At 41.0% G+C, this 24,471-nt stretch overlaps 1 protein-coding gene across 6 annotated transcripts in view; it reads right to left on the bottom strand.

The window, feature by feature from the left end:
- The window catches only part of fli1 (Fli-1 proto-oncogene, ETS transcription factor), a 32,932-nt gene extending 14,040 nt beyond the window's left edge, over positions 1 to 18,892 (bottom strand). Inside the window, exons 1-5 of one of the 6 annotated variants that reach the window (XM_020708456.2) lie at positions 18,710 to 18,892; positions 17,145 to 17,214; positions 8,669 to 8,880; positions 8,279 to 8,430; positions 6,968 to 7,171 (exon numbers count right to left, since the gene is read on the bottom strand). In XM_020708456.2, the coding sequence (XP_020564115.1) occupies positions 6,968 to 7,171; positions 8,279 to 8,430; positions 8,669 to 8,880; positions 17,145 to 17,183 (607 nt within the window). In that variant the 5' untranslated portion in view covers positions 17,184 to 17,214; positions 18,710 to 18,892. Of the gene's footprint in view, positions 1 to 6,967; positions 7,172 to 8,278; positions 8,434 to 8,668; positions 8,881 to 12,590; positions 13,235 to 13,281; positions 13,443 to 17,144; positions 17,215 to 18,709 lie in introns of those variants that run through there. The other 5 variants (XM_011482907.3, XM_011482908.3, XM_004075864.4 and 2 more) reach the window with 5 other exon arrangements.
- Between the last annotated feature and the right edge of the window lie 5,579 nt (positions 18,893 to 24,471).

Raw genomic sequence — 24,471 nt, 5'->3', positions numbered from 1 at the left:
CAACCTATGTAGCATGTTTTTGGACGGTGGAAGGAAGCCAGAGATCCTGGAGAAAACCCACGCATGCACGGGGAGAACATGCAAACTCCACACAGAAAGGTCCCCCATTGTTGGTGTGTTTTTCATATCCCCCAGCCGGGACTTGAACCGGGGGCCTTCTTGCTGTGAGGCAAGAGCGCTAACCACTGCGCCACCGTGCAGCTATCAGGCTCCATCCATTAGGACACAATATAAATACTCAATTTAGAGTTTAATTACAGTTTACACTTTTTTCTTCTTGACAATCAAGAATCAATCTCTTCACATTGGGCTGTTGTGTGGTGTTATCAAGCCCTGCCTTGCACTCTTTAATGTAAATGTGATTGCATTGCGAATCAAGAGGAACCAAATGTTGCAGTTTCATAAAAAAAAAAAAAAATACTGGAGGAAAGTGGTAAAATGTAGCAACTTCCTAAACTCCATGTTGGGGGAAAAAAATCTGATTTAAAAACACAAATAAACATTTAAAAAACACATTCCAACATTTATATATGTATTTATATATGTTCTCTTCAGTGCTACCAAGTTTTAAACGCACTTGATTCCTTTTTATCTTACAATGTGGAAAAACAGACAGTTATCATGTTTGTCATTTGTATACATACATTACATACATTGTATATATATATATATATATATATATATATATATATACAGTGATCCCTTGCTATAACGCGGTTTGCTTTTCACGGTTTCGCTACTTCACGGATTTGCATCGTGCATTGTGTTCTGCATTCTGATTGGCTAAAAAGTCCCTCCGCTTCTTCTCTACCTGTGCGTCAATATCGTTGCAGTTTAATATGTACACGTACGTAAATCAGCTTGCCAAATTTTCATTACTACGTGCAAATTCTCTTGATGGTGGCATGTCGGTGTATAAGGATCTTTTTGCAAAGCAGAAAAAAAAGCGACAACACTGCCTATCACTATGTTCTTCTCCTGAACAAACACAGCTGCACCGCGGGCTTCAAAAGAAGAAAACACTGCAGAGTGGAGTCAGGATGCAGCGGCTCAGACTGAAGAGCAGTGAAATACACCTGAGTCACTATTTGTCCCACTGTACTTTGTATTTTTTTCATAATCATTTTAAATTTTCTCCCGTTTAATCCAATACTCGGGTTGCGGTGGGCGGGGCTAATCTCCGCGATTTGAAGCCTTTTGTTTACATTCATTAAAATTATTATTTGACAGTACAGTACAGAAGTTATTTGTTGAAAAAAAAGGTTTCTAAAGTATTTTTATTTGTGAAACAAATGCTTGAGCCTGTAAATTGGTTTGTTCTTTCTTTTCAATGTATAATAGAATATTTAATTGTATAATAATAGTTTAAAAAAATAAAGGTTTCTACTTCACGGATTTTGCCTATCACGGGGTCTTTTTGGAACGTAACCCCCGCGAAAAACAAGGGTTTACTGTAGATTATTAGGACAGTTACTTCTTGTTTCTGCTTAATTTAATGATCCAGTTACACATGACAGTCTGATCATTTAATGCTGCGCATTACATGCAGCATTGTGGTAAGGCCCAAAGAAAGGGGGGCGGCGGTATAATGCTTGTCTGTGACTGAGCATAATTACAAGAATCAAATGTACAACACATGTGTCAGACATCTCACCACACTAATGCCTTCCAAATCCTGTTATTATGCACAAAACCACACAAAAGGCTGTTTTTGCTTCATCAACTACACTGAAGGACGTAAAATGATGGATGGAATGACAAGGGGGAGTGAGCCTGACAACAGGATCACGTTCCATCTCTTTCATTGATTTTTAAGAAGGCAGCAACTTAGAGCTCATTAACCTTGACCTCAGAGACCAGGGTGTTCTCCAAGAGAGGGCTTTGAGCCTGATTTGAAGCATATTGGAGTGAAAACACATTTCTTGTATCGGGGTGAACACTTACAGTTGCTCTAAGAAGGCATTTAGAGTTGTGAAAACAGTGCTAGAAATAACTATGAGAATTTATTGAACTCTGCTTCCGTTCTCACCTTCACACGTCTGAACAACAGCTGAATAAAGTTAGTTTGACTTTGGCTATTGTCGGTTTTGGAAAATAAAGACTTTTCTGGAACAGAACCTTGTGGAGCTGGCTTAAGTGACTTTTTTTTCGTCCAGCCAACACTTTTTAAGGCTGATTTATACTTCATGGCATTCTGCCATCACATCAACCGTATTACGAAAAGGCGTTATGTATACTAAGGCTGGCCGGTTTCTTCCAACTGTCCACAATAACTGTGATGTACTTCTAAGTGATGTTTTGATTAACTATCTGAACCTAGACAAAACCAAAGTGCTTTTTTTTGGTAATCACAATGCCAACACAGAAATCAGAATAAAATATTTAAAATAAACACCTCAATCCTTACAGAAATCAAATTTGTAGCGGTTATTAGCGATAACAAACTAAGTTGGAAGCTGCACATCAGCCACATACAAACTAAAATTTCAAAAAGTATTTCAATCATAAATAAATCGAAATATACATAAGAATACAGCTGTAGATAATTATTGTACTTCTCCGTAATATTAACATATTTCATCTTCTGTATGGAAATTTGCTGTAATATTTTCTAAAGGTTTACTACATCCTCTCTTTTTACTTCCAAAACGGGCCATCAGAATTGTACATATAGCCGGTGATCTTGATCATACAAACAATTTATTTTATTAATCCAGACATTAGACCTGCAAAATTAACTGCAAATTTATCGTCGCCTCGATTTCAAGCTGTGCAATGTCAAAGTCAGCGAAAATCGCAATAAATGGTAAACTTTAAATGTGCTAAAACAGCCTTACGGCTACTTGAACTATTAAATGAATTGAATAAATCCCTCTATGCATTAGACCAATCAGATGGAGCCCTTGACATTGTTGACCAATCAGATGGAGCTTTTATGTTATGTATATATATATAAAAAACAGTTTTTTCCCTCACAGGGCCTCTGGAGTCTATCCCGGCCACTTGTGGGCAAAGGCAGGGAACATCCTGGACAGGTCACCAGTCTGTCACAGGGCAAGTCACACACGTATGCACACTCACATTTACACCTAGGGACAATTTAGAGTAACCAATTAACCTATGAAGCATGTTTTTGGACATTGGGAAGAAGCCGGAGTCCCAGGAAAAAACCCACGCATGCAAGGGGAGAACATGCAACTCCACACAGAATTTATAGCTTCAACATACCAAATAACTATACTTTTTAAATGCCTATGTCTGTACTCTAAATTCAATAACAGCCTTGTCTTAGAAATCATAGGAATTGGAAACAGCAGTTTTCTGGATTAGGTATTCTATTGGTTCGAAATGAGTTCAGGTTGAATGGCGCGATGTGCACGCAGTTGTGCAATGGGCATAAAATTCCAAACGTGAATGGTGTCTCCAGCTCACGTTACATTTTGCAGCGATTGCGACTCGAGCAATTACAAATCACTATAAAGTACTGGGGCTTACAGTATTAGAACACTGTTAAGTGCCATAGAGTGGTGCTTTTTTTTTTTGCATATAAATCGAGGTGGAATCATCCTTAAAATGTCCCTGTCAGAATGGATCATAGGGCAAAAGTTGGCACTCTGGACAGGTTCAGTCTTATTTGTCTTTTCTTTTTGAAGGCCATTGTAATGACAGTCAAGTGCCTTCTACATTCCCTTACCGAAGGGTTCGTTTTCTTGTTTTTCTTTTGTGTGTTGCACCATCTCTACTTGACATGCATCTCTGTGAGAAGTTCTTTTCATTCCAAATTCTAAAAATGTGCCAAGCATCATCATCATTTTTGTTTTGTTTTTTCAAAAAGCACATAACCTCTAAGCACTGAACATGAATTAGAGCTGAATTTAAATAAATAAGATCCACATCCACCTATGCCAATGGGAGTATACATTCTGGTTGAGCTGTAGTGAGTGTCTGAACCCCAGTTGTGATATGAGCAGCCGCAGACTGCTCCGTAACGGTGGCTGAGAGCAGACAGCTAATAGTACAGGGCGCAGGGCCAGGCCATTGAGCCCCACTGCACCAGCGATAATCTGCCAATAGAACAAACTAATGCAAAGGGAGCTCAATAAAAAATGTTGTGAAGGGAGAAATAGGAGAGAGAGAGAGCTCCCAAGACCTTTTTTTTCCCCTACTCAGCCTGCAAGCCCAGATGTTTATGGTCTGTATAAACTATTGAGGGCCCACGATTGTCCCCCCACTCTGAGGAGAGCAGCAGCAGAGCAGAAGCCGAGACTTATCACTCTCCCTTTCCCTCTCAGCCTTGTCTCCCGAACTGTAAATCCATCCAGACACACAAGCATTGGCGACAGCTGGGAAACAGAACCATAGCTATTCTCCAATGACACTCAGTCATAACTGTCTTAAACCATTTCCATACTCAAAAAATACTTTGGCCCACAACATTTTTTCAATGCTCTTTAGCTGTCTCTCACTCAAAGGCTCTTTTTCTTTTTTCAAATAACTACGGTACACTTCTTGTGCTAAATATGTATTGCTTCATTCACTTTTTCTACCCTGTTTCGTTAGATCTGCAGCAGATCTACTCTTGGCATTCTCTCTGCCTTCTCATTCTCTCAGTCTTCCCTTGCATCTATGATTGTTGGAAGATACTGCAAATACTACACAGTCTGAGGTTTGTTGCTCTGCTCTGCTTCCAGCACATGTGGTATCAAACCGACCTACATGGGTGCGATAAAGCAAACAGTCCGTGGTCCCTCCCTGACAGACTAATTTGAACAAATTCTCAAATTGCAGCCCAAATTGAAAGCACATTGGGGTGTGGGCGGCCATCACTTATAAAACTTTGGATAAGTGACCAGCAGCGAAGCTAAAATAATGCAACTACCCTTTTTACTGTAAGCAGCTGGGCAGCGAGACAGATGTTGGGCTTGCACTACAGTGTGGGTGTCTGAGCAACAGTTGTGCACATGACGTGGCAGGAGTGTTTTGTTATGGTATGGCTGTAGGGCGTGGAAGTGTCCTTGCCCTTTGCCAAGTGTACATACAAGGCTTAATGACACAAAGGAATGTTAATCAGAGCTTCAATAAACAGAACCAAACACACACATAGTGCACACAGATGTTTGAAGAAAAATGATGATTGGACCATCCATTTCTTGTAGGGAGGTTTGGGGTTCTGGACTACTTAATGTGGTGGTAAGACGACATCACATGACCTATATTCACTAATGCTTCCTGAGGTTTGGCTCAACCCTGCCTCTTTTTCTCCATTTGTCTGCATTCTGGGGGCTTGTCTGAAAATTAGCTCTAATGACTGAATCCAGAAGTCTTTCTTTCTGAGTAGAACCACGTTCTAATCTTGTGTTTGTTTGTGCTCAAGGGGAAGGGAGAACAGCTTTATTCTACAAATCATAAGCCTTGCAAGGCCTGCGTTGTACTGCTATATCTTTCACGCTGTCCTATTTTCAGTCTTTACATGGGCTAATGTACTTTAGCTATAAACCATAAACAGGCTACAACACCCACGCATGAGAGCCTACATCTTTTTGGCTTTTTGGGAACAAATCCAAGGCAATTTTAAATGGCGAGTTGAGAAGATTCCCAAGACATCTCTCCTGTCTACAAGGAACGCGAAGTTGAAATCATAACAAGTGCTGCCATGGCCAGATCCATAGTGCAGCGAGCCTAAGCCATCTAAGTCCTGCAGCCAGCGGCCATAATGAAAAGTGCACTGCAGAGTGTGCACATTGGCTGTCAGACAGATCCACCCGCTGTAGAGCTTCACAATGAGGCCGTTATACTCATGGCAAGCATCTCCCTCAGTCCAGACCTGGTGCATGGAGAAAACTGTTGACATTAACAAAATGCAAGAACCATTACATCACATCAAGACTTCTTGCAAGTTTTAAAGAAATGTTAAATTAAGTCAAGCTCAGAGTCACTCCCACTTCTTAAGAAAATAACAACACTTTGGACAAACTATACTGTACATGTGAAACAATCACATCAGTCAAGATTTTCTCACTTTTATAGTTAACAGTGGACACTAAGGTCTTCGTGTCTGAACCAGGCACAGCTGTGTCTTCCAGCTAAAGCCACACCAGATGTTGCATCTTATGTCAAAATGTCATTTGCATGCAGTCTCTGCAAACTGGCTTCGATTCCTTCCAAAATCATATGAAGCTGGATCACTCTGAGGTCTCTTCAAAGGTAAAAGGCTCAAATTTAGCTGCTGCTATTGCAAATTGCAGATCAGCTTTCTCTGCCGTGCAGAACATACAGGCCTGGTTCAATTCCTGAGGCAATGCACCTGGGCTTCATCTCTCTCCCTGGACCATGTGGAATAATGTACTGCAAAGTGTAGTGGGAGATGTACCGGCAGTTGATGGTTATCTCAAGAAGGGAAAGAAGCCCTCTTAGTCCACATTTCTTTCGTAGCAGAGTAACTATTATGTAAAAATACCTTCAAGAAAAAAAGTTGAGCAGGTTTACCAATGATCGAAATGTCTACGGTTCAATCCCTGCTCCCCCCAGTCAACCACTGTTGTGTCCTTGGGCAAGACACGTCACCCTCCCAGCCTCCAGTGTGGCTCTTTGCTGTGTGAATGCGTATAAATGTTTTAGTGATGGTCAGATGGGCCGTAGGCATAAACTGGCAGCCATGCCTCTGTCATTCTGCTCCAAGGCAGCTGTGGCCACATCAGTAGCTTACCATCACCAAGTATGAATGATGAGCGAATGAGTATTGGACACATTAAAAGCACAGATAAATCCAATCCATTATTTTTATTCCTAATCAGATTCCAGCCTGTTTGCAAAAAATGGTTTTGCAGGCTTTATAGGCAACTCTTTTTCCATTTTGTGTTCTTTCATCAGTCTTTCATCAAACTCATTTGAGATTAATGTCAGAGTGCAATTTTGAAACTCTTATTTTTAATTAATTTCTGTAAAGATATACATATGGTGAACTTACTTTCCCTGAGGTAATTGAGATGTGACAGAAGCACTTCTGCGTTGTACATGGTGGTAAGCCGGAGGAAGTCCTCTTTGCTCATCTTGCAGAGCTCTTTGCCGTCTGTGTTTTGAAACATTGCTGTGTCGATCTCTAGCAAGCCATACTCCTTGATGGCCCACTCTAGCCACTGGCGTACATGGTCATGAGACCACAGTGAGGGATCTGCAGAAACCCACAAGCAGACAGTGTGAGTTCATTGTGGACACTTCATGAGTTTAACTGTCCTTCAAAGATGAAACGTCAAGTAAAAATAGAGATAAATTAAGTGTCAACTTCAAGTTTGTGTTAAATAATTACTCCTCTGTAAATGTCATTCAAGCAGATGTCTCGTATATATTTTCAGGTACTTTTTCAGCACCATGCTATGCCATTTTTGGACTTTGGCCATTGCAGCAATAAAGTCCGCTCAAACATGTGAATGCAGTTTTGCCAAACAGCTTTCACCCTGATATACTGCAAAGCAAATTTAGAAAACAACCTCCAACTCAGCATTGGCCATTTTGTGGCATTGAGCAAACCTGTTTTAAGTGAATAGATGAGTAACTGTTCACGTCATTCAATGGAAAACTTTCCAATACTCCCCTCAGCTTTAATTATATCATTTATGCGTAGGAACCAATTATTCTGAAAATACTGCATAGAAAAATATTTTCTTTTCTGGAAAGCGTTAGATGAAATGCCAAAAAAGGCTGAATTTAGTCCAGCAATGAATTTGACAGATTTGATAGAACAGGCATGGCAACACAAAGTATTGCTTTAAACGCTTCGCAAAAGCATTTAAAATAAAAAAATACAAATGTTGGGTTTGAATTCCTTCACTATTTACTACATAGTGCACTGTATAGTGTGTTTGCCATTTTGTAGAGCTATCCAGATCTTTAATTCCAAAATCGAGTGCACTAGAAACTGAAGTCTATGCGAAAAATGAGTGTGCATCAATGGTCACTAGACTGGCAAATGTAGACCACAATGCATTGCGTTTGAACCATTTTTTTTATTAAAAAAAGGATTTTAATGTATTTCTTATAAATCATTAAAGTTTTCGTCCATCAACACAATGGATTCACATGTACTTTTCGTAAAATGTCTTATAAATGAGAATAGGTTTATGAATCTTCTTTGGCAAAGTAGTAGTTAGAGAGTATAGAGAAAATTCACAACAGTAAAAATGAAGCGATTTCATTCAAGGGTTTAATATCATTGCTTTCCACCTTACATGCAGTGACTTGGCAAACACGACAGGTGGCTTGCTCAAAAGCCCATCCTCACCTGCAGGTACAATGACCCTCCTTTCATTGGTGGTCATGTTGGGAGGAGGAGCGCTCTTCTCATCCATGTAGTTTCCATAAGTCATCTGAGATGTGTCATTACCCCCCACAAGCTTATTGCATTTACCCACGCTGCAGTCCACAGGAGATTCTCTGCTGCACAAACACACACACACATATCCTTAAAAACATTATCGGCAGATAAATTGAGTTGTGTTACATTTGCCTTATTACCAATTGACTTTGGCACAAGATGTGTAATCCCTACACTTGACTTGCCAAGCATATCAAATACCAGAAAAGGCACGAGTTACATTTTGAAAAATAAATTAAAAAACAGGAATAGCTTTTTGTTGGGTTTGGACTACAGAGTGTAGTTGTCATGTCATACCTGGAGCCGTTCATGTGCTCATACTCTCTCTTGACATTGACCCGCACAGGTTGGTTGATCCACTCCTGCTGTGGGGGTAGCGGGTTTATTTTGTGGGTCTGGCCATAATCCTGTGTGCCAGATGCAGTCATATCTGTTTTGGGAAGAGGGGCAGCAGCAGCGTACGGAGGCTCGAATAAGGACTGGTCTTCACTCACCACTGATAGCGCCTCCTGGGGGTGAAGAACACAAATACTTGGTATGTTTTCAATCCCATTTACCAAGATATTCCTAACACGGATCATTGCACACGATGAAAATAATATCACTTTTTGCTAAGATTTAAATTGGAAAACGGTAAAAATCGACAAACATGGAAGCAGATTTCTTTAAAATGTTCCCATATATTATGGGATGAAATCATTTGTTTATATTATGGAACTTTAAGCAAAAAAAGTGACAAGTATCTGGCACCGTTTCTGGGTCAAAGTCTAGAAGTAAGTCATCCAGTCAGCTATTCAAACTTGCAAAGAAGTGCGACATCACAGCCCCAGTTCAGAATCAGGTAAACTTGCATTTCACCTTCTACAGACACCCTATACTTATTTTCAGTATTTCATCATAATTATAAATAAATATATATAGTATACAAGAATATAGAAAGACACTTTTCCCCCACTTCCAACATAACAGCTAACATACAGCTTTAAAGATATGGTTAAAAATGAAACGCTGGCATAGCCTCTACATTTAAGTAAAGGAGGACCCACATTGTATTAAATCAGGAAATAATGTGAGCTTTAAAAATAAAGATGCATGCTATGTCTACGTCAAATAGGTGAGAATTGACATTACAGCATAAAAGTTGAATCCATTTTATCATCAAGCTACCAAAGGCACCAGCAATCAAAGCTCAAGTGGTTTTTTAAGATCATGCAGAAAATTGTGAAATCCACCTTTCAATCTCTTGTGTGTGATTTTGTTTACTGTAATTATGTGCAGTTATAGGTCATATCACAGTCTGGCATCCTCAGTAGTTTGTGTATACAGTTCATGTAGCAACGATAGCTTCCTGTTGATGTCAAGATGACTACCATCATACCCACAAGGGTGTATGACAAAGCCGTAAGATAAGATGATCCAGGCATCCTGGTTTACACATTAACACAGACACTAACCACAAAAATTATATTTACTTTCAATTTAAATACATAATAACAACAAAAAGTCTCCAAAGCAGCAGAAAAAGCCAATGTATCAGATTGCAAATCTAACTTTCCATGATTCTTGAAGTTGAACTATTTCCTTTTCTGAATAACAGCCTATTTTCATAATTTCAGTGGACTCTGCGATCCCCTTTCTGGCCCTGCAGGGTTCATCTTGTCTGATTGCTGGACTTCCCTCTGCAGCTGAAGACTCAACAGAAGCAGGGGCTCACACTGACCTCTCTACTTTGGCTCAGCTGGAGCAATGTAAGTTTATTAAAGAAAACAAACTCTGAAACTTGTGGAGCTGGCCTTGATATTGTGTGGTTTCAACATGCTCCTTGTGTGATATCAATAGTAAAACACGTTTTTTTTTTGTCTAAAATCTACCATTTAGATGCCACTTTTTGTACTTAGCAATGAAAAATTCAGACAGACATAATTTTCAACTGAAATCCAAATTACTTATGAGTCAGCGCTTGCCTTAATGCCTCTGTTCATTTAAAGAAAAAGGCTAAGTATGAAATGAAACCAGGCCACTGCAGGCCTGAGAGGATTAGAATGGGTTCTGAAGTACATCTGGATCTGCTGCGGGATCTGATGGCACAGCTGAGACTGAGACATGTCTAATCCCAAAGACTGACTTATTTCATTCCAGTATGCCACAGGGCAGCAACTACTGGATGCATCAATATTTCCAACATACAGCTGCTCCATTCTCAGAAGTGAAAATGCAATTTTCAGCTTCACAATATAAGCCTTTTGGTAGACACATCATGCAAAGATAAATGTTTCATGTTAACAAAAAAGTGTCCGACATTATGATTCAAATATAACAAATACACAAGGCAGCTCTTCTGCGATGTTCAGAAAGAGACATTAAATCCATCCTTAACTCTAGCTTAATTTGTCACGTAATTCTTACGAAGCAGATCAAAATCTCTTGCGTAAAAATACGCAAGTTGGTGATCAGGAACATCACTGATGGTCAAATATATTACTCAAATTCAGGGAGAATTAGGATGGATGAGACATTTTTAAAGGCATGGCCCAGTTGATGAATTAAACTTTTTTTAATTTTCCTTTAAACGACTATTTAGGGGTGTATATGGGAAATTAGGAAAATAAATGTCAACTTTTTGGACTATTTCGGTCTCAAACGTCAAATTTAAGAAATGAACCTATTCAGGGCATTTACACATCTGTCTTTTTTTGTCTGTTTTTTCTACTGATTTCATCAGAGGATCCATCACAGTCTGGCAGTGAAACACATTATCTTAGCTGAGCACAGCAGCAAGTTTGCTCATGATAAAGTGTGAAATAGTGAGAGAATGTCTTATTACAGCCTGATAAGGACTTTGGGAACTATTAAGACAGTTACACGCTATATTTACTGTGACATATCGGCCTCTGCAATTGGAGCAATGATTGGCATACATGTATCAAGATTGCAGTGGTTTTAAACATAAGCACTTTGTAGGAGAGAGGATGAAAGGCTGCCAGTTTGCTGTTTTCTTTATATCTTTTGAGAACACGTGCACCACCAGAGAGGGCAACAGGCAGTTACGTTTTGCTACATCTACCAGAGATAAGTTGCTCAACATGGAGCAATGTCGGAAGTAACAAATTTCCAAAAAGATCCATACCAGATTTGATAAAAAATAAAATAAAGGTCCAAATGATAAATGCGCGGTGCATTTCAGTACCAAACGTAAACGAAAATCTATTTCTGAGCCTTTTGGGTACTCCAGACAAAGGAGGGAAAGGCAGCAAATAAACCATGTTCGCGTTTGCGAGTGCCATCACAAGCTTTGTGTGAGTGTGACACCTGCTGGGAGCCACCATCGTCGCGCTGTTTACATCAGCTAAGCCAGTCTCCTCAAATGCGTCACGACGCGTCTGGAGCAGACTTGGACATGCACGCAAAAGCTTCACATCCAGACTGCACGTGCATCTGTTTGGCGTTCACACACAGCCAATCCAACAGGAGCCGCACGGGGGGTGGGGGGGGGCATTCCTGTCTTTTGTTTTAAGGAGAAAGAGGAAACCTGTCAGGAAAAGATAGTGTATAGAGCAGGAAGCTCTCATGGTTAGAGAGTCCTTCCTTTCTTTCAGAGGGCATGAATGCAGCTCCAGCAGCCGTTCATTTACACCCAGGTACTCGATTAGGACTCTGACTGTCACGACTGCCTGCTGTGGAAAAAAATAAAAACTGCAGGGAAATGCACATCATCCTGTAGCGTGGCAAAGGCACGACCAAACAAAATCCGTGGGCGATGATTGTAAAGCCTAAAGGCGCAGACAATATAGGCAAGCTGACATTTGTTTTTGTTTGTTTGTTTTTCACTTTAACACTCTTCCAAAAATGCACACCACACCCAACTTCTACAAACAAGCTGCGTTAAAACTACCAAAAAGGGCAAAAAGGAGACCCCCCCCCCAACAAACAAATTCAAATCTTTCACAGCAGAAGCAATCCTAAAGAACCTGCACTTTTTTTTAACCAGAAGACTCCTTGAACGCATCGCAGGAGTAACTAACTTGCTATTCAACATCTGGAGCCAATGGCCAGAACGCATCTGGATTTAGGGTGTAAGGACCAAGTATCCACGGCTAATGTGGACCAGCTCTCTGACAGTTTCACCTCGTTTCAAAATAGTTGAGCAACATCACAAGGAGCAAGCCGAGGTATCATTGTGAAGTTTTGCGGTTCAACGTATTGCAAACTGTGGAGTTACCAAATGACAGCTTTCCCTCTGCTGTTGTACAAAACTGTCCGGCGGCGGAGGAGGTTCTGAGATCATGAAAGGAAGTAACAAATAATGTGTTTTTATTTGTCAGACAACATTAAAAAGCCATATTTCTTGACCCATGACAAGATCTCTGTAATGAGCCGGGCGATGTGCCACACCGCTGTTGCGCAGCTCAACGCTTCGTATCCAGCGGTGCATCCAATCCAGGTTACTGCCCAATTCCCGCTGCCCGCACTCAAAAAAAAAAAAACCGCAGAGCCAACGGGTTCATTCAACTTTGGCAAGAAAAAAAATAAAAATAAAAATTACAACAGCAAAAAAACCTCTAGGTGTTTCGTGTGAACAAATCCTTTGTGCCTTTCCAGACGCGCGTAACGGTGCGCCTGGACCCGACAGTCCGATCTGATTTATGAGCCAGTCCTTCCGAGTCTCCTCAAACCCGGCGGTTTCTTGCGAAAGAAAAACAAAAGTTTACACAGAGAAGGAAGAAAAAATAGCGAAAGTCTGTTACCGCTTTCAGACCGAGGCAAAAAACGCGCTCATCGTCCGCAGACTGGAGGTCCCAACTCACAGACCGACACACAGGGCAGGATTTCAACCCATTGCTTGAAAAAGGAGGCGCAACTCCGAAAAAACGGTCTCCCACAAACTCCTACTCCCCGATCTCCACCCTTACCTTAATAGTTCCGTCCATTTTGCGCAAATTTTCGCGGACCCCGACGATATTCCAAACATGACACGCTCCTGAATTAATTCCAGTGGCCGGTATGTGGCGGAGAGAAAGAGACACTTTTACCGGATTGAGTTTTTTCTTTCCTCTAAATTTGGGAAGTGAAGTCACCACTGTTGAGAAGGTTGAGGAGGAAGCTGTGTGTCACCGAAAGCCCTGCCTTCAAAAAAACAGCAGGATACTGTCCCAGAGAGATAAGCAGGGAAAACAATTGAGTGTTCGCTGCGCTGTTATGTTTTTCTGCTCGGAAATATTTACAGGATGGCTGCTCGCGCCGTGCGCGGCCATTGCTGTGTGCGTGTTGTCGTGTGGATTCTTTCACAGCAATGAATGTCGCAGCATGTGGTGTGGAGGGGTTTGCCGTTTGCCTCGCTTATGAATTGTGTCCTCACACATTGGACTGAGGCTTTCTGGAAGGACTTTTACAGTCCTTCCAGCCTCTTGTGCCATTTTTTCAGGCTTTGGATTCACGCGTCTACATCCTATACTCACATCTGGCCATGCCTCCCTCCATCCCTCTGTAAATCCGACTAAGCGCAGCTTCCATCTATTGGAAGGGGGTAAACCTCAAGCTTGAATAAGGATACGTTTTGTTTTTCAGGCTTAAAGCCAGAGATGCATAAAATCAAAATGTAGAAACCCAATACCTATAGCGAGAATTTTGTTGCTTTTCCTTCTATTTTAGTACTTTATTTTATTGTATTTAAAGTCTGCTGCTTTCCTGCAGAACCAATAAAAAGGGGGCACCATTACTTCAGGGTGTGCGACACGTATCCAACTGCTACTTCACAAACATAAAACTGCAGCAAAACATATTATTATTATTATTATTATTATGTTTTTTAATCAATGCTAAGTTTCTCCACATCCACTCAGATCTCCGAAAAGGATTTGTCAATCCCCACCCCCCAGTCTAGGTCTCCCCCCTCCCTCGTCTGCTCTATGAAATTACCCTCATCAATTAAAGCGCAATTCCAACGCAGATGCTGGAAAAGGAGGAAAAGGAGCCAGGCAGGTCTGAACGTGAGCAGACCGTCAAAAAGAAATTCTACCAGGTCAGCTTTAGTTGGAAGTGTTTATTTAAATAAGAATTTTTGACATTGTTTCTTTTGTTTTAAGCGTTTTAAGAAGGCTAGGTACATTATATTAAAAAAGAAAAAAGTATGAGGGTCATTCCACCAGCCGAGGATGGCAGTCCGAACGGGCATGAAGAAAATTTTTTTAGGATTATGCAAAAATCTGCATTTATTCTTCCTCTTCGGTCAGAATGTCGTGTTTTGCTTTGTATTTTGTTTCCATCATTGTTGGGGGTTCTGCCTTTAGCGGCCTCTCAGTCACCAAACCTGCGCTGCTGCTGCCACTGACGGCAGGGCCGGCCTGTCTGTTCTCCACTTGGGGGTCTGGTGGAGCTGTGGGCCCCCACCCTTGGGACTACCACATCTGGATCCTGCTAAGGGTCAAGGCTTCTCCTGCCTGAGGCCATTTCAGACTGGTGTAATTAAGGGAGACACCTTGTTTAACTCTTCAGTGACTGACTTGGATTCTTTTTTGTTTTCCTTTGCATTCCAGCGTCCTTCACATCCCTTTTTGTTGCAATGTGACTAAAGAGGCAAATTCTGAAATAGTAGATCCATCATGCAGGGATCTGAAAGTAGGAACTGAAATACGTTTCCTAATCCACTTGTTTGGATTCATGACAACAGCTTCCATTCATGCATTTATCTTCATTTCAAGCCCACATGCAGAAGCATAGTTGTGCCAATATTTCAGAAACCGTTTCTATAATTTGATATTATTTTACATGATTGGTGTTAAATAATATAAATAAGCTTTGTTTTATTAAGCCAAATCAGTACAAAGTTCAGCAAAAAGTCCACTCCCTGTATCTCAGAATACCTGCCATAACTGCCATGCAGCTTATCAGGGAGATTGTGTGGGCAGGAAGATCATCATGAATACAGTGGTAACAAACACTTTGGACGATCTATAAACAGATGCAAGTTGGTTTACACAGTGAACCACAGAACATCTGGCTTGACACTGGATCTAGACAGCCAGACATTTCTTCTTACACCACGAGCCAGTAGCTCTACTGTCTGCCGTTGTGGCAAGAAGCCAAATGTGGGCGGACACTTTGGTGAGTTTCTGTGCTGCAGCTTTTCAATTGTTTGTGGCTATCTTTTTTTTTTTTTTCTCATCAAGGCTTATATGAAAGTTTGAGGCATGGAGAATCACAGTTACAGGATATGGCTGCAGGTTTTACAAGGCAAAAAGAAAAACTCCTCCTGGCTCTCTCTGCTGGGTTGCATTCACCTCCTGTCACATCCTATTTGCACATTTCTGAAAGTGTTTTTAAAACCAACAGAGAATAGAAGCACCGTGTGCTTTATTTAGAATGCACAGTTGTTCCCACGTTGTTTTTGTTCCAAAAGAAGAAACCAAAAAAGAGATATGTTTTCATGTGCAAACTTTCCTTTTTATTAAACTGCAGACTTGTATTCAAATCATTCCTCCTCTCAGGCTAAAAGACAGTCCCAGTCAAAATACTGAGGGCAAAAAGTGGAGTCTGCAGCACATATGAGCACGAACTGTCTGGCCCCTCGCTCCAGGCCATAATTAATTTGAGATTTATTTTTATTGGAGAGTTCCAGTCTCGCCAGGCCTTAACCAAACAAAACCAAATGCTGGGCAGTGCATAAACTTGAATGAGAAATATTTCTTTTTGAGTTCTGAATTGAGGCGTGCCACATGTTGACCAACATTTCAATGACTGTGAGTGCGCAAGTCAGAGCAGGTCAAAGAAAAGACACACAAAATCCAGACAGAAAAAGGAGAAGAAACTCAAGTGTGCTTTAATCAGAGCAAACAGAAATAATTGAGTTTGCATTTCCACATTTCCAAAATATGAGATGGAAGCCCTTTAAGGTGGAGATTAAACAGTGAAAGGCAGCAGAAAGGGTCATTTGGGCGACTATTTTCTCCTTAAACATTCCCTGCTATTCAACTCTCCCACAACACATCAGGAATTGTTCGGGGCCCTGAAACGCAAAGTCTCTCCGCGGTGGCACAAACGCTGTGGCTGGATGAAAGGGGCCCTTATTCAAAAGGGGAATAAGTCTTCAAAACATTAGCAAGTCGCCCTTGGAAAAATACCTTGATTATGAAGATATGACCATAAGCTCGTCTCTGTACAATGACTCATTTTATTGGAGCACAATCCCAGCAGTCAGCTTCGGCAGATTATTGTGGTGGACGTGGCCAAAGTTTGCGCATTTATTAAGATTCGATAGTGCCGCCCTTTTTTTATTTTGTATTTTTATGAAAGAATGCGTTTGTCAGATTCTGCTGTCGCGCGCAGAGCTGTCGCAGGTATCCCCGCTGCGCCACATGTGACGCCATGCGGGTTTTATGTGAAAACCAGATGTGAGCTGTTGGCTTTATTTACGTTCACGGAGCCGTGGCGCGGAGATGGAGCAGAATTCGTGACGTCAGGCACAAAACTGGGCGAACCCAGCGCGTTTTACCTCTCGTTTTTTCGTTTATTTTGCTTATTGGAGGAATTTAAAGTCATCAGTTTCGTTTTGATCCATGGCATATCAGAGTGCATGCTTGTGCACAAGCTGCGCACAAGCATGCCTCCAGCTTTGAAATGCACAAACCAGTTTAATGGTGCAGATTGTTATAGTCAAAACGTTTCTTTGAGATGGAAAATCGGGAAAAATGGAGAAATGAGGCCAAAGGTCTGGAAAAGAAGCGCTTTTAATGTGCCCCTGCAACATTACCTGATCCAAGAGACGGCGCTGTCTTACCTTTACGTAAGACGACGTGTCAGGGACAGTTTGGAACATGTCTTCTGAGAGCGCAGTGTCCAGTGAGCCCCTGCAAAAATATAAAAAGCAAAAAAAAAAAAAAAAAATCAATATTTCTTATTATGATTATCTTTATTTTAATTTGTCACTTGTGTTTTTTCAAACTATCAGATCAAGTCGTTTTGTGAACTCTTCTGCTGGTTACGCATGGGTTTCCACTACCACCAAAAAAGGGAAAGTTCATTTTTGATCTACGTTCCTCCACCCCACCCACTGACGCTGTACGTCAAATCGAGCCTACATTCATTCATAAACCCCGGCTTTTTTTTCCTTCCCTTTTTGTCTTTATGCAGTTTTAGATACGGGTAGGTTTTAATTGCCCCTGCCCGTACATTAACCTGCACCAATAGATGAAAACTCCACCACTTACCCACTGCTAACAGCAATGAATTGCTCTGAGTGGCCCAATCAGAGCTAGGCTGCAAAAGAGGAAAAAAAAAGAGAGAGAGAGAGGGCCCCATCCCAACCCCCATCACGTTTTCCCCTAAAGCTTACCACATATTGAAACACTTTTCGCTTTAATAAGTGCAGCTTACAAAGTCTAGGGTGAAAGGGCACTTAGAGGACGGTGTTTTCAGCCCCCCACTCCCCCACCCCTGCAATCATTAATAGAAAGGAGACGTTGCAACTTGCTCCAAAATATAAAATCCAATGAGCTGAATATGCGCGTGTCAGGACATTCAGGACACAGCAGTGCAGTGCGTTGGATGGATCTTTACAGCTCCCGTGGGACATCTTTGTCCAGTTCAGTAGCGAAAATTCTCTGGCATGTCAGGATTACAAATATACAATCATGTCCCTCGATTCCAGCTGTTTTCCCTTGTTCTGCATGTGGTGAGATCAGAGCAACAGCTTGTGTGATCTTAAGCCAACACCTGGTGAGAAAATGCAGGTGGAAACGAAAAACAATGCAAGAAATAGAAGATAAAAAAAAAGCTGATAAAAATTTTGGTTAAATTGAACATTTCTATGGTGGCAAAAAATGTAAGCAGTGAAGAGTATAAACGAAAATGATTTTTTACACATCTTAAACGTTTTTATGTGTTCTAATATTTTTGATTGTTGGCGCAAACGCGAATGCGCGTCACATTAAAGAAAAAGGATAGGACTCAGCATCTGTGGGCAATTAGGCGGAGAAGGACTGGTGAAAAACGGCGTGAACCTTCCTCTGAGACAGCCCCGTGGGCCAGGACCCCTCTAGTGTTACAATTTAAGCATCTTTCCTTGCTGTTATCCATCATGAAGGAAAACCGACTGATTTGTAGCAAATGCGCACTGCATTTTTTTTTCTCTTCCTCTAAAGCGCAAACAACCTAAACCTTCAGCTGCAAACTCAATCATTCTTTACATTTTATTTTTTTGAATGCACCAAGAACCTGTATTTAAATTATATATTAGGATAATTCAATCGTATTTTGACCAGACTAAAATGACACGCAAAGGCACGACATGTGTGAAAATGACTTGTCCTCCCGCCTGACCGTGCGCACTTTGTTCTGACTCACCTGTCGTTACGCGCCGATCTACTTTTCGATGTTGGCAGATCACTCCTCCTCCAATTTCAGTTAATTAGTCCCGTCCAGTCAAAGGCGTCTTCCCAATACGGATGACAGTGAGTAATTTTTGTAAGAGGGGCGAAGGAGAGCGGGGAGTATGAATGGAAATGCTGCAGAGAAGGGAGATCCGCGGCCAATGAGCAGCAAAGAGAAAACCTCCCCTTTGCCTGCAGTGTGAGGCCAGTGAGCCATGAAACCAGGGCTAAACAGAGTGAGGGGAGACGTGGGCTTCTGTTTAATTTACTCTATTGTTCATAAATGTCTTAATCAAAGAGCAGCATGTATTTTCTGGATTTATTAAATGTTAACTTTAACTTCCCGTGGGACATGTGGTGCCTCTGGCAGGAAAAACGCATAGAAAACGGGGCACAAAGGGTCAAAATACTGTAATTTTTCCCAGATTGAATTCATTTAAAAATGTTTCCAAACCTGCACTTAATGTCTGCATTCACCAACTAGTCTTAAAAATAGAATTTTTTTTATTTCCAAAAAATTAAACAATTTTGTTAAAATAGCAAACAAACAAAACTACCATAAAAATTGGCTGAAAGACTAATTTCATGTATTTATAACGTATTGTGAGCATTTTACGTCATACTGCCTGTTCCCCTTAATCAATTCATTCAAAAAGAAACACAACATCATCATCTCCAGCAGGTTTCCCGCTCAGTTGACCTCACTCACTTCACTAACTTCATTTCCTCCCCCTCATCTTTGACCTGGAGTCCCCCCCAAATGAACTGGGGCAATTCACGGTGAGGAAAGTTGCCCAGCCATGCCATTTTACAGCCTCATCAAGGTCGCTATTTCACGCAGGGCGACCAAAGTGAAACTACGAGGTCGCTTGTAAACCGATTGCAACCATTGCTTTCTGGAAAACATGAGGGGGAGATGACTACGTTCTCCTGAAACCCTTTTCTACACCGTCTATGGCATTTGTTCATCCGAAAATGAATTTCAAAAACATTTCAGGAACATCTGTTGACTTAATAAAACTGTTTCTAAACACAAAGCTAAAAAAAAAGAGTTGAAAGAAATGATCAGAAATGTCATTGTTCCCATAAGAACAGTCCACATCTGACTGAAACATCTTCTCTCAACACTGACCAGACCTTCTGTTTGTTGCACCATTTCCTAATGCAATGATTAGAAGCAACAACACTGATAATAATGTTCCCAGCAAGAAACAATGGACGGAAATCCCAGCATCCGTTTGGCTGAAAAAAATGGCATTCATGTGCCTGCTGTGTTGCCTTCCTCAGGATACTGCAGGAGAAGTTCTCCAACACATTCAAGCAGCAGCTAATGAAAACCTCAAAAAGCAACACATGAAAAAGTACAGCCCAGGAGCTCCTGTTGACACCAGTATGATCAGAAAAAGAAAGCTCCATCTTTTCTTTTCTTTTTTTTCTCTTCTTCTAAAGAGTCATTTTCTAAACTAAGTTTCTTTCAGCCATAAATTCAATTGGCAAACTTTTTAGACTTAAAACAGCCCAGTTGAAAAAAAAGTCTTGAATCAAAGAATTACCTATAAACTCCCAAAAAAGAAGTGTTTTTATTCACTGTCTTGAAAAAAAACTGAAGTCAAAATAGTGCTGTGATCCTTTAGCGTCTTACACCGATTCACTGCTGTTAACCCCCTTTAACCCTGGTGCTATCCTATGACCCCACCCTTACTTTGACGTGTTATTCCTACCATGACAAAGGTGGATAAAGGGGGAAAGATTTCATGTAATCCATGGACACCAGTGAAGATCACAAATCATTGAAGAAAAAAGGTTCAGCGCACTGTCTAGTGGGTCTAGATGACCCAACTCCCAATGGTAAAGTGCCTAGGATAGCACAAAGGGTTAAAGAAACGTGTTTTTGGTTCATGTTACATTATTCTCATGATGTGTACACATATAGACCTTTTAGCTTTAAAAATTTAGCTTTCTTTATTCAAGTCGTTGTGAATCGATGACAAAATGCTGTTTAAAAACCTTGTTGTGACGTAGAATCAGTGGGCCCAAAGCTCCCTGCTCCGCTTCATTCTGATGCATCCACTTGGAGACAAATAGATCCATGTATGTCTTGGTTTTACTGGTAACTGGCTTAGCCAGTAGCTCTAATGCCATTTTTGGTGCATCTGTAATGTTAGACTGGGGGTAGGGGTGTTTTCACCAACTTCATTGATGAATTAATTCAATCACATGATACAATTAGATCAATCTACCCAAGTAAAGTTTTTAATCCAATCGAATTGGCCTATAAAACTGTTTTAAAATGAAGTAAATTGATCATTCATGTGCCTGCTGTGTTGCCTTCCTCAGGATACTGCAGAAGTTCTTCAACACATTGATCATGTTTTCCAGTCCAATGTGTGGAAACACTTTAAGTGTAGTGATAGAATTTTCTAATAATGTTCCTTTTGGATTATTTTGATTTGGAAAAACTACACAGAGGGCTGAACTTTAGGAGACTAAAATGTATTTGCCGTTAATTGTTGTTGTTTTTTTTAACACTTGATTATCTTACAAGAAATACAAGACATCTGGAAAACTTCACCTGCACTGTTCAGTATTGCAAGTATTTCTCTCTGAGTCCTGTAAGGGCTGTAAGCAAATAGTAGAGGGTGTAAAAAGATGGACAATGGGAAGTGGGGGTGAGCTTGTGGTCCTGCCCACAACTCAAAGGTACATTTTTGATGAACTACTGCCGCTCTATGTCCTAGAAAATGACACTGTTTTTTGTTGTTGTTGTTGTTTTTCAATTTCTTTTTCTCAAAACGGCATAATCCTAACTAAAAGACCACTGGGAAGGCTTTTAAAACAGCTCAAAGGATGATCAGAGAGAGACTTCAAAGAATCTTTCATTCTGTAATTTAGGTGATTTCTTTTTGTTTTGTTCCCTTATAAGTTGTGATCCCGATTAGCAGTTTACCACAAAAAAAAAAAAGCTGCAACAGTCTCCCCTCACTGATATTCCAAGTTCCCACAGAGCCGCCTCTTGGGATTCGACCAAAAGCACTTGTGCTTAAGATGATGCGGGCAACCTGCAGACATTTGTGATTACATCGCCAAGAGTAAATGAAGCCCCTCACTCTGAACTGTAATGAGTTATTTATTTAGTTGAAGGGGCTACCAAGAGATGATATGGAGATGAAGATTGGTCCCATTCCATTCCAGCCCTTTTTCTTTGCTCCTCGGGGAGAGGGGAAAATGGGAGCGTGGCACCAGGGAAGGCAGGGCCGAATATCAAATCTTTTCATGCACGCTTTCAGGCACTTATACCCAGACAGGGCATTACTTACAGTGTAAGCACACGACTCGTGTTCATTAGAGTTGGAGTTCGAACGTTTTCACGTACTGAAATGTCCATGTGAAGCAATTGACAGAGGTTTGGTCAATAAAATGGGACACTTGTCCAGTTATCTTGCGCAGTCTCACTGAGCGAAGCATCAAAGCTGACTTTTGCTGCAAGAGCTTTGTTCTAAGAAAAGCTAAAATGAAAACAACCACAGTCAAAGCAACGTATTAAATGCTCTGGTCCACCCTTCCTGCTCGTGTGTGCATTGACAATTAGGATGATAGAACCATAAAGTTATAGCAAGGTATTCACTTTATGAAAAAAAACCTTTATGAAAAGTCGTAGAAACTCCAGAAAGCAATTTATTCAGGTGGAATTTTTGGTTTACATCCGTAATCACCACAAATGATTGCATTTCTGACAGTGTTGCGTAGGTCGGCCTGCATCCTTTTATCTCTTTATACACCCTCCTTGTAGTCCAGAGTATGTGGTTATTAATATTTTATACCACACTTTCCAAAAGGAAGTCATCCCTGTAACACCAGGCTGAAAGAAAACCTCTAAAAATGTCATTTTTCTGTGGAAAAGGAGGGGGGGGAAATTAAAAGGCCAGACCAGGAGGAAGGTAGGGCCGTTTAAAAAGCCTAAATCATCGCCTGAACTATAAATCCGCTGACCGCTCATCATTCAGCAGCATTTTACAAAGTCCTTAAAGAAATATATGGCATGAAATGAATATGCTGTCACCTCTCATTTGAGTCGAGCTCACCAGCTCAATAAGAAAAGTGTTGTTCCCTGGAAGCCTGCTAGTTTGAGCTCAGCTCAGGTTTAGGGTTTACCTCTGTCCTGCTTTCTCAAGGCATTCACTTTGAGGCTAGAGTCTCCCTTTCCTCCCCCATGTCCCTCCAGACATGTCTGACAGGCTGAACTCGATGTGGGCTGCTCACCAGACTACAAAAATCATTCATCTGTGCCTTCAGACGGTCAAATCTGGATCTAATAAAGGAGGCCTGCCTATTGATCCCATGCATAGGGAGAAGTAGTGCCAACCTTGACCACATGAGGGCGCCCCAGTTCAAGCAAGGATTTTCTTTTCTTTCAAACTGCTGAGCTGTTTAAAAGCTGGATGGGGAATTTACATTTGTTTATTCTTTCATACTTTGCAGGTCAATAATGCACTATTGGGAAATATCACAAATATTAAAAAAAGTTGAAAATGTTGGCATCTAAAACAAACTTTACTTTTTATAAAAGCATTTTTTTTCAAATAGAAGTGAAGCATCCTCACCCTCTCACATGTGGAATAAAGAAACAAGGAAGATTTAGTCAAGAACATTTTGTAGCACCGGCCCGATGAGGGCATAACATTAAGAAAATAAAAATGTGCCAACGGCTGCAAAGCAGAAAAAGAAACCTCTACAGGCAAAATGGCCAAGCTAGGGCAGCATTAAAGAGTGAAACAGGAGAAAGAGTGAGAATGAGTCAGAGACACTTTAAGGGTTGTGTTTATGTGTTGTGAGGGCACTACCCCTAACGCCTAGCCTAACCGCAGCATTCCACACTGGCTCTTAAAGAGACAGGGTGACGCTGTCACTGTGGATATCTGGGGAGTAAAGTGTTAACATATGGAGAAGGCTATTTCACACAGCTGGCGAGATCCACAGAAGCCAGTAGGTCCCTCCAGCAAGCCTCTGGTGGTATTCTATACCAGCTCAAACTAACTAGGTGACCAGTTTGCTTTTACACATGCGCCTTTAACCCAAAACAATTCGCCACATTTTCATTTTCCATGTGAATATTGCTGCTACTAACAAAGGCTTTTAACTTTTAGGTTCAATACTCCAACACTGTGTCTGCATTTCAGAGACCCACCTACAGAGGGCAGAGTTGAGCTGTGCAAGAGAAGCAGCATTGTGTGAATTTATGATAACTGTAATGTCTTAGAGCTTTCAAATTACAAGTCTGCATAAACTTTCAGATCTGCTAAATAAATCCTAACTTCAACACTGTTTTCATGTTAGCCGCACATGCTTCCAAAGCATGTTAGAACTAATCTTTTGTGAATTTGTGCCACCGTGTTTCCATGGAAATTCTACGACTTTGCATAATGATCTGCAGGTAAGTAAAAATTAAACGTTACTTTGCACTTATCAGGAAGACAGGCAGCCAAGTGGCACAGGGGTTTGAAAGATGATACCCCCAGATTGCTTGCAGGGAGAAAACACACACACTTTGCATAAAAGAGTGCAGACAAATACTGAGAGAACTCTGAGAGAAGAGGGCAACAAGAGAAGAGTGTAGGTGTGAGCAAGTAGGTGTGGTGTTTTTTTTTTTTTTAGTGACAGTTGACAAGAAAGCGAGGCAGGTTGGAGAGAAAGTGAAAGTGCAAGACAGGGCTGCATGAGAGGGAATCGGAGAGAGAG

This window comes from Oryzias latipes, chromosome 13 (assembly GCF_002234675.1).
Source record: "Oryzias latipes chromosome 13, ASM223467v1".
In the NCBI taxonomy this organism is placed as follows: Eukaryota; Metazoa; Chordata; class Actinopteri; order Beloniformes; family Adrianichthyidae; genus Oryzias; species Oryzias latipes.
Note: the sequence above shows the minus strand (reverse complement) of the source record. Positions and strands in the feature narration are given on the sequence as shown.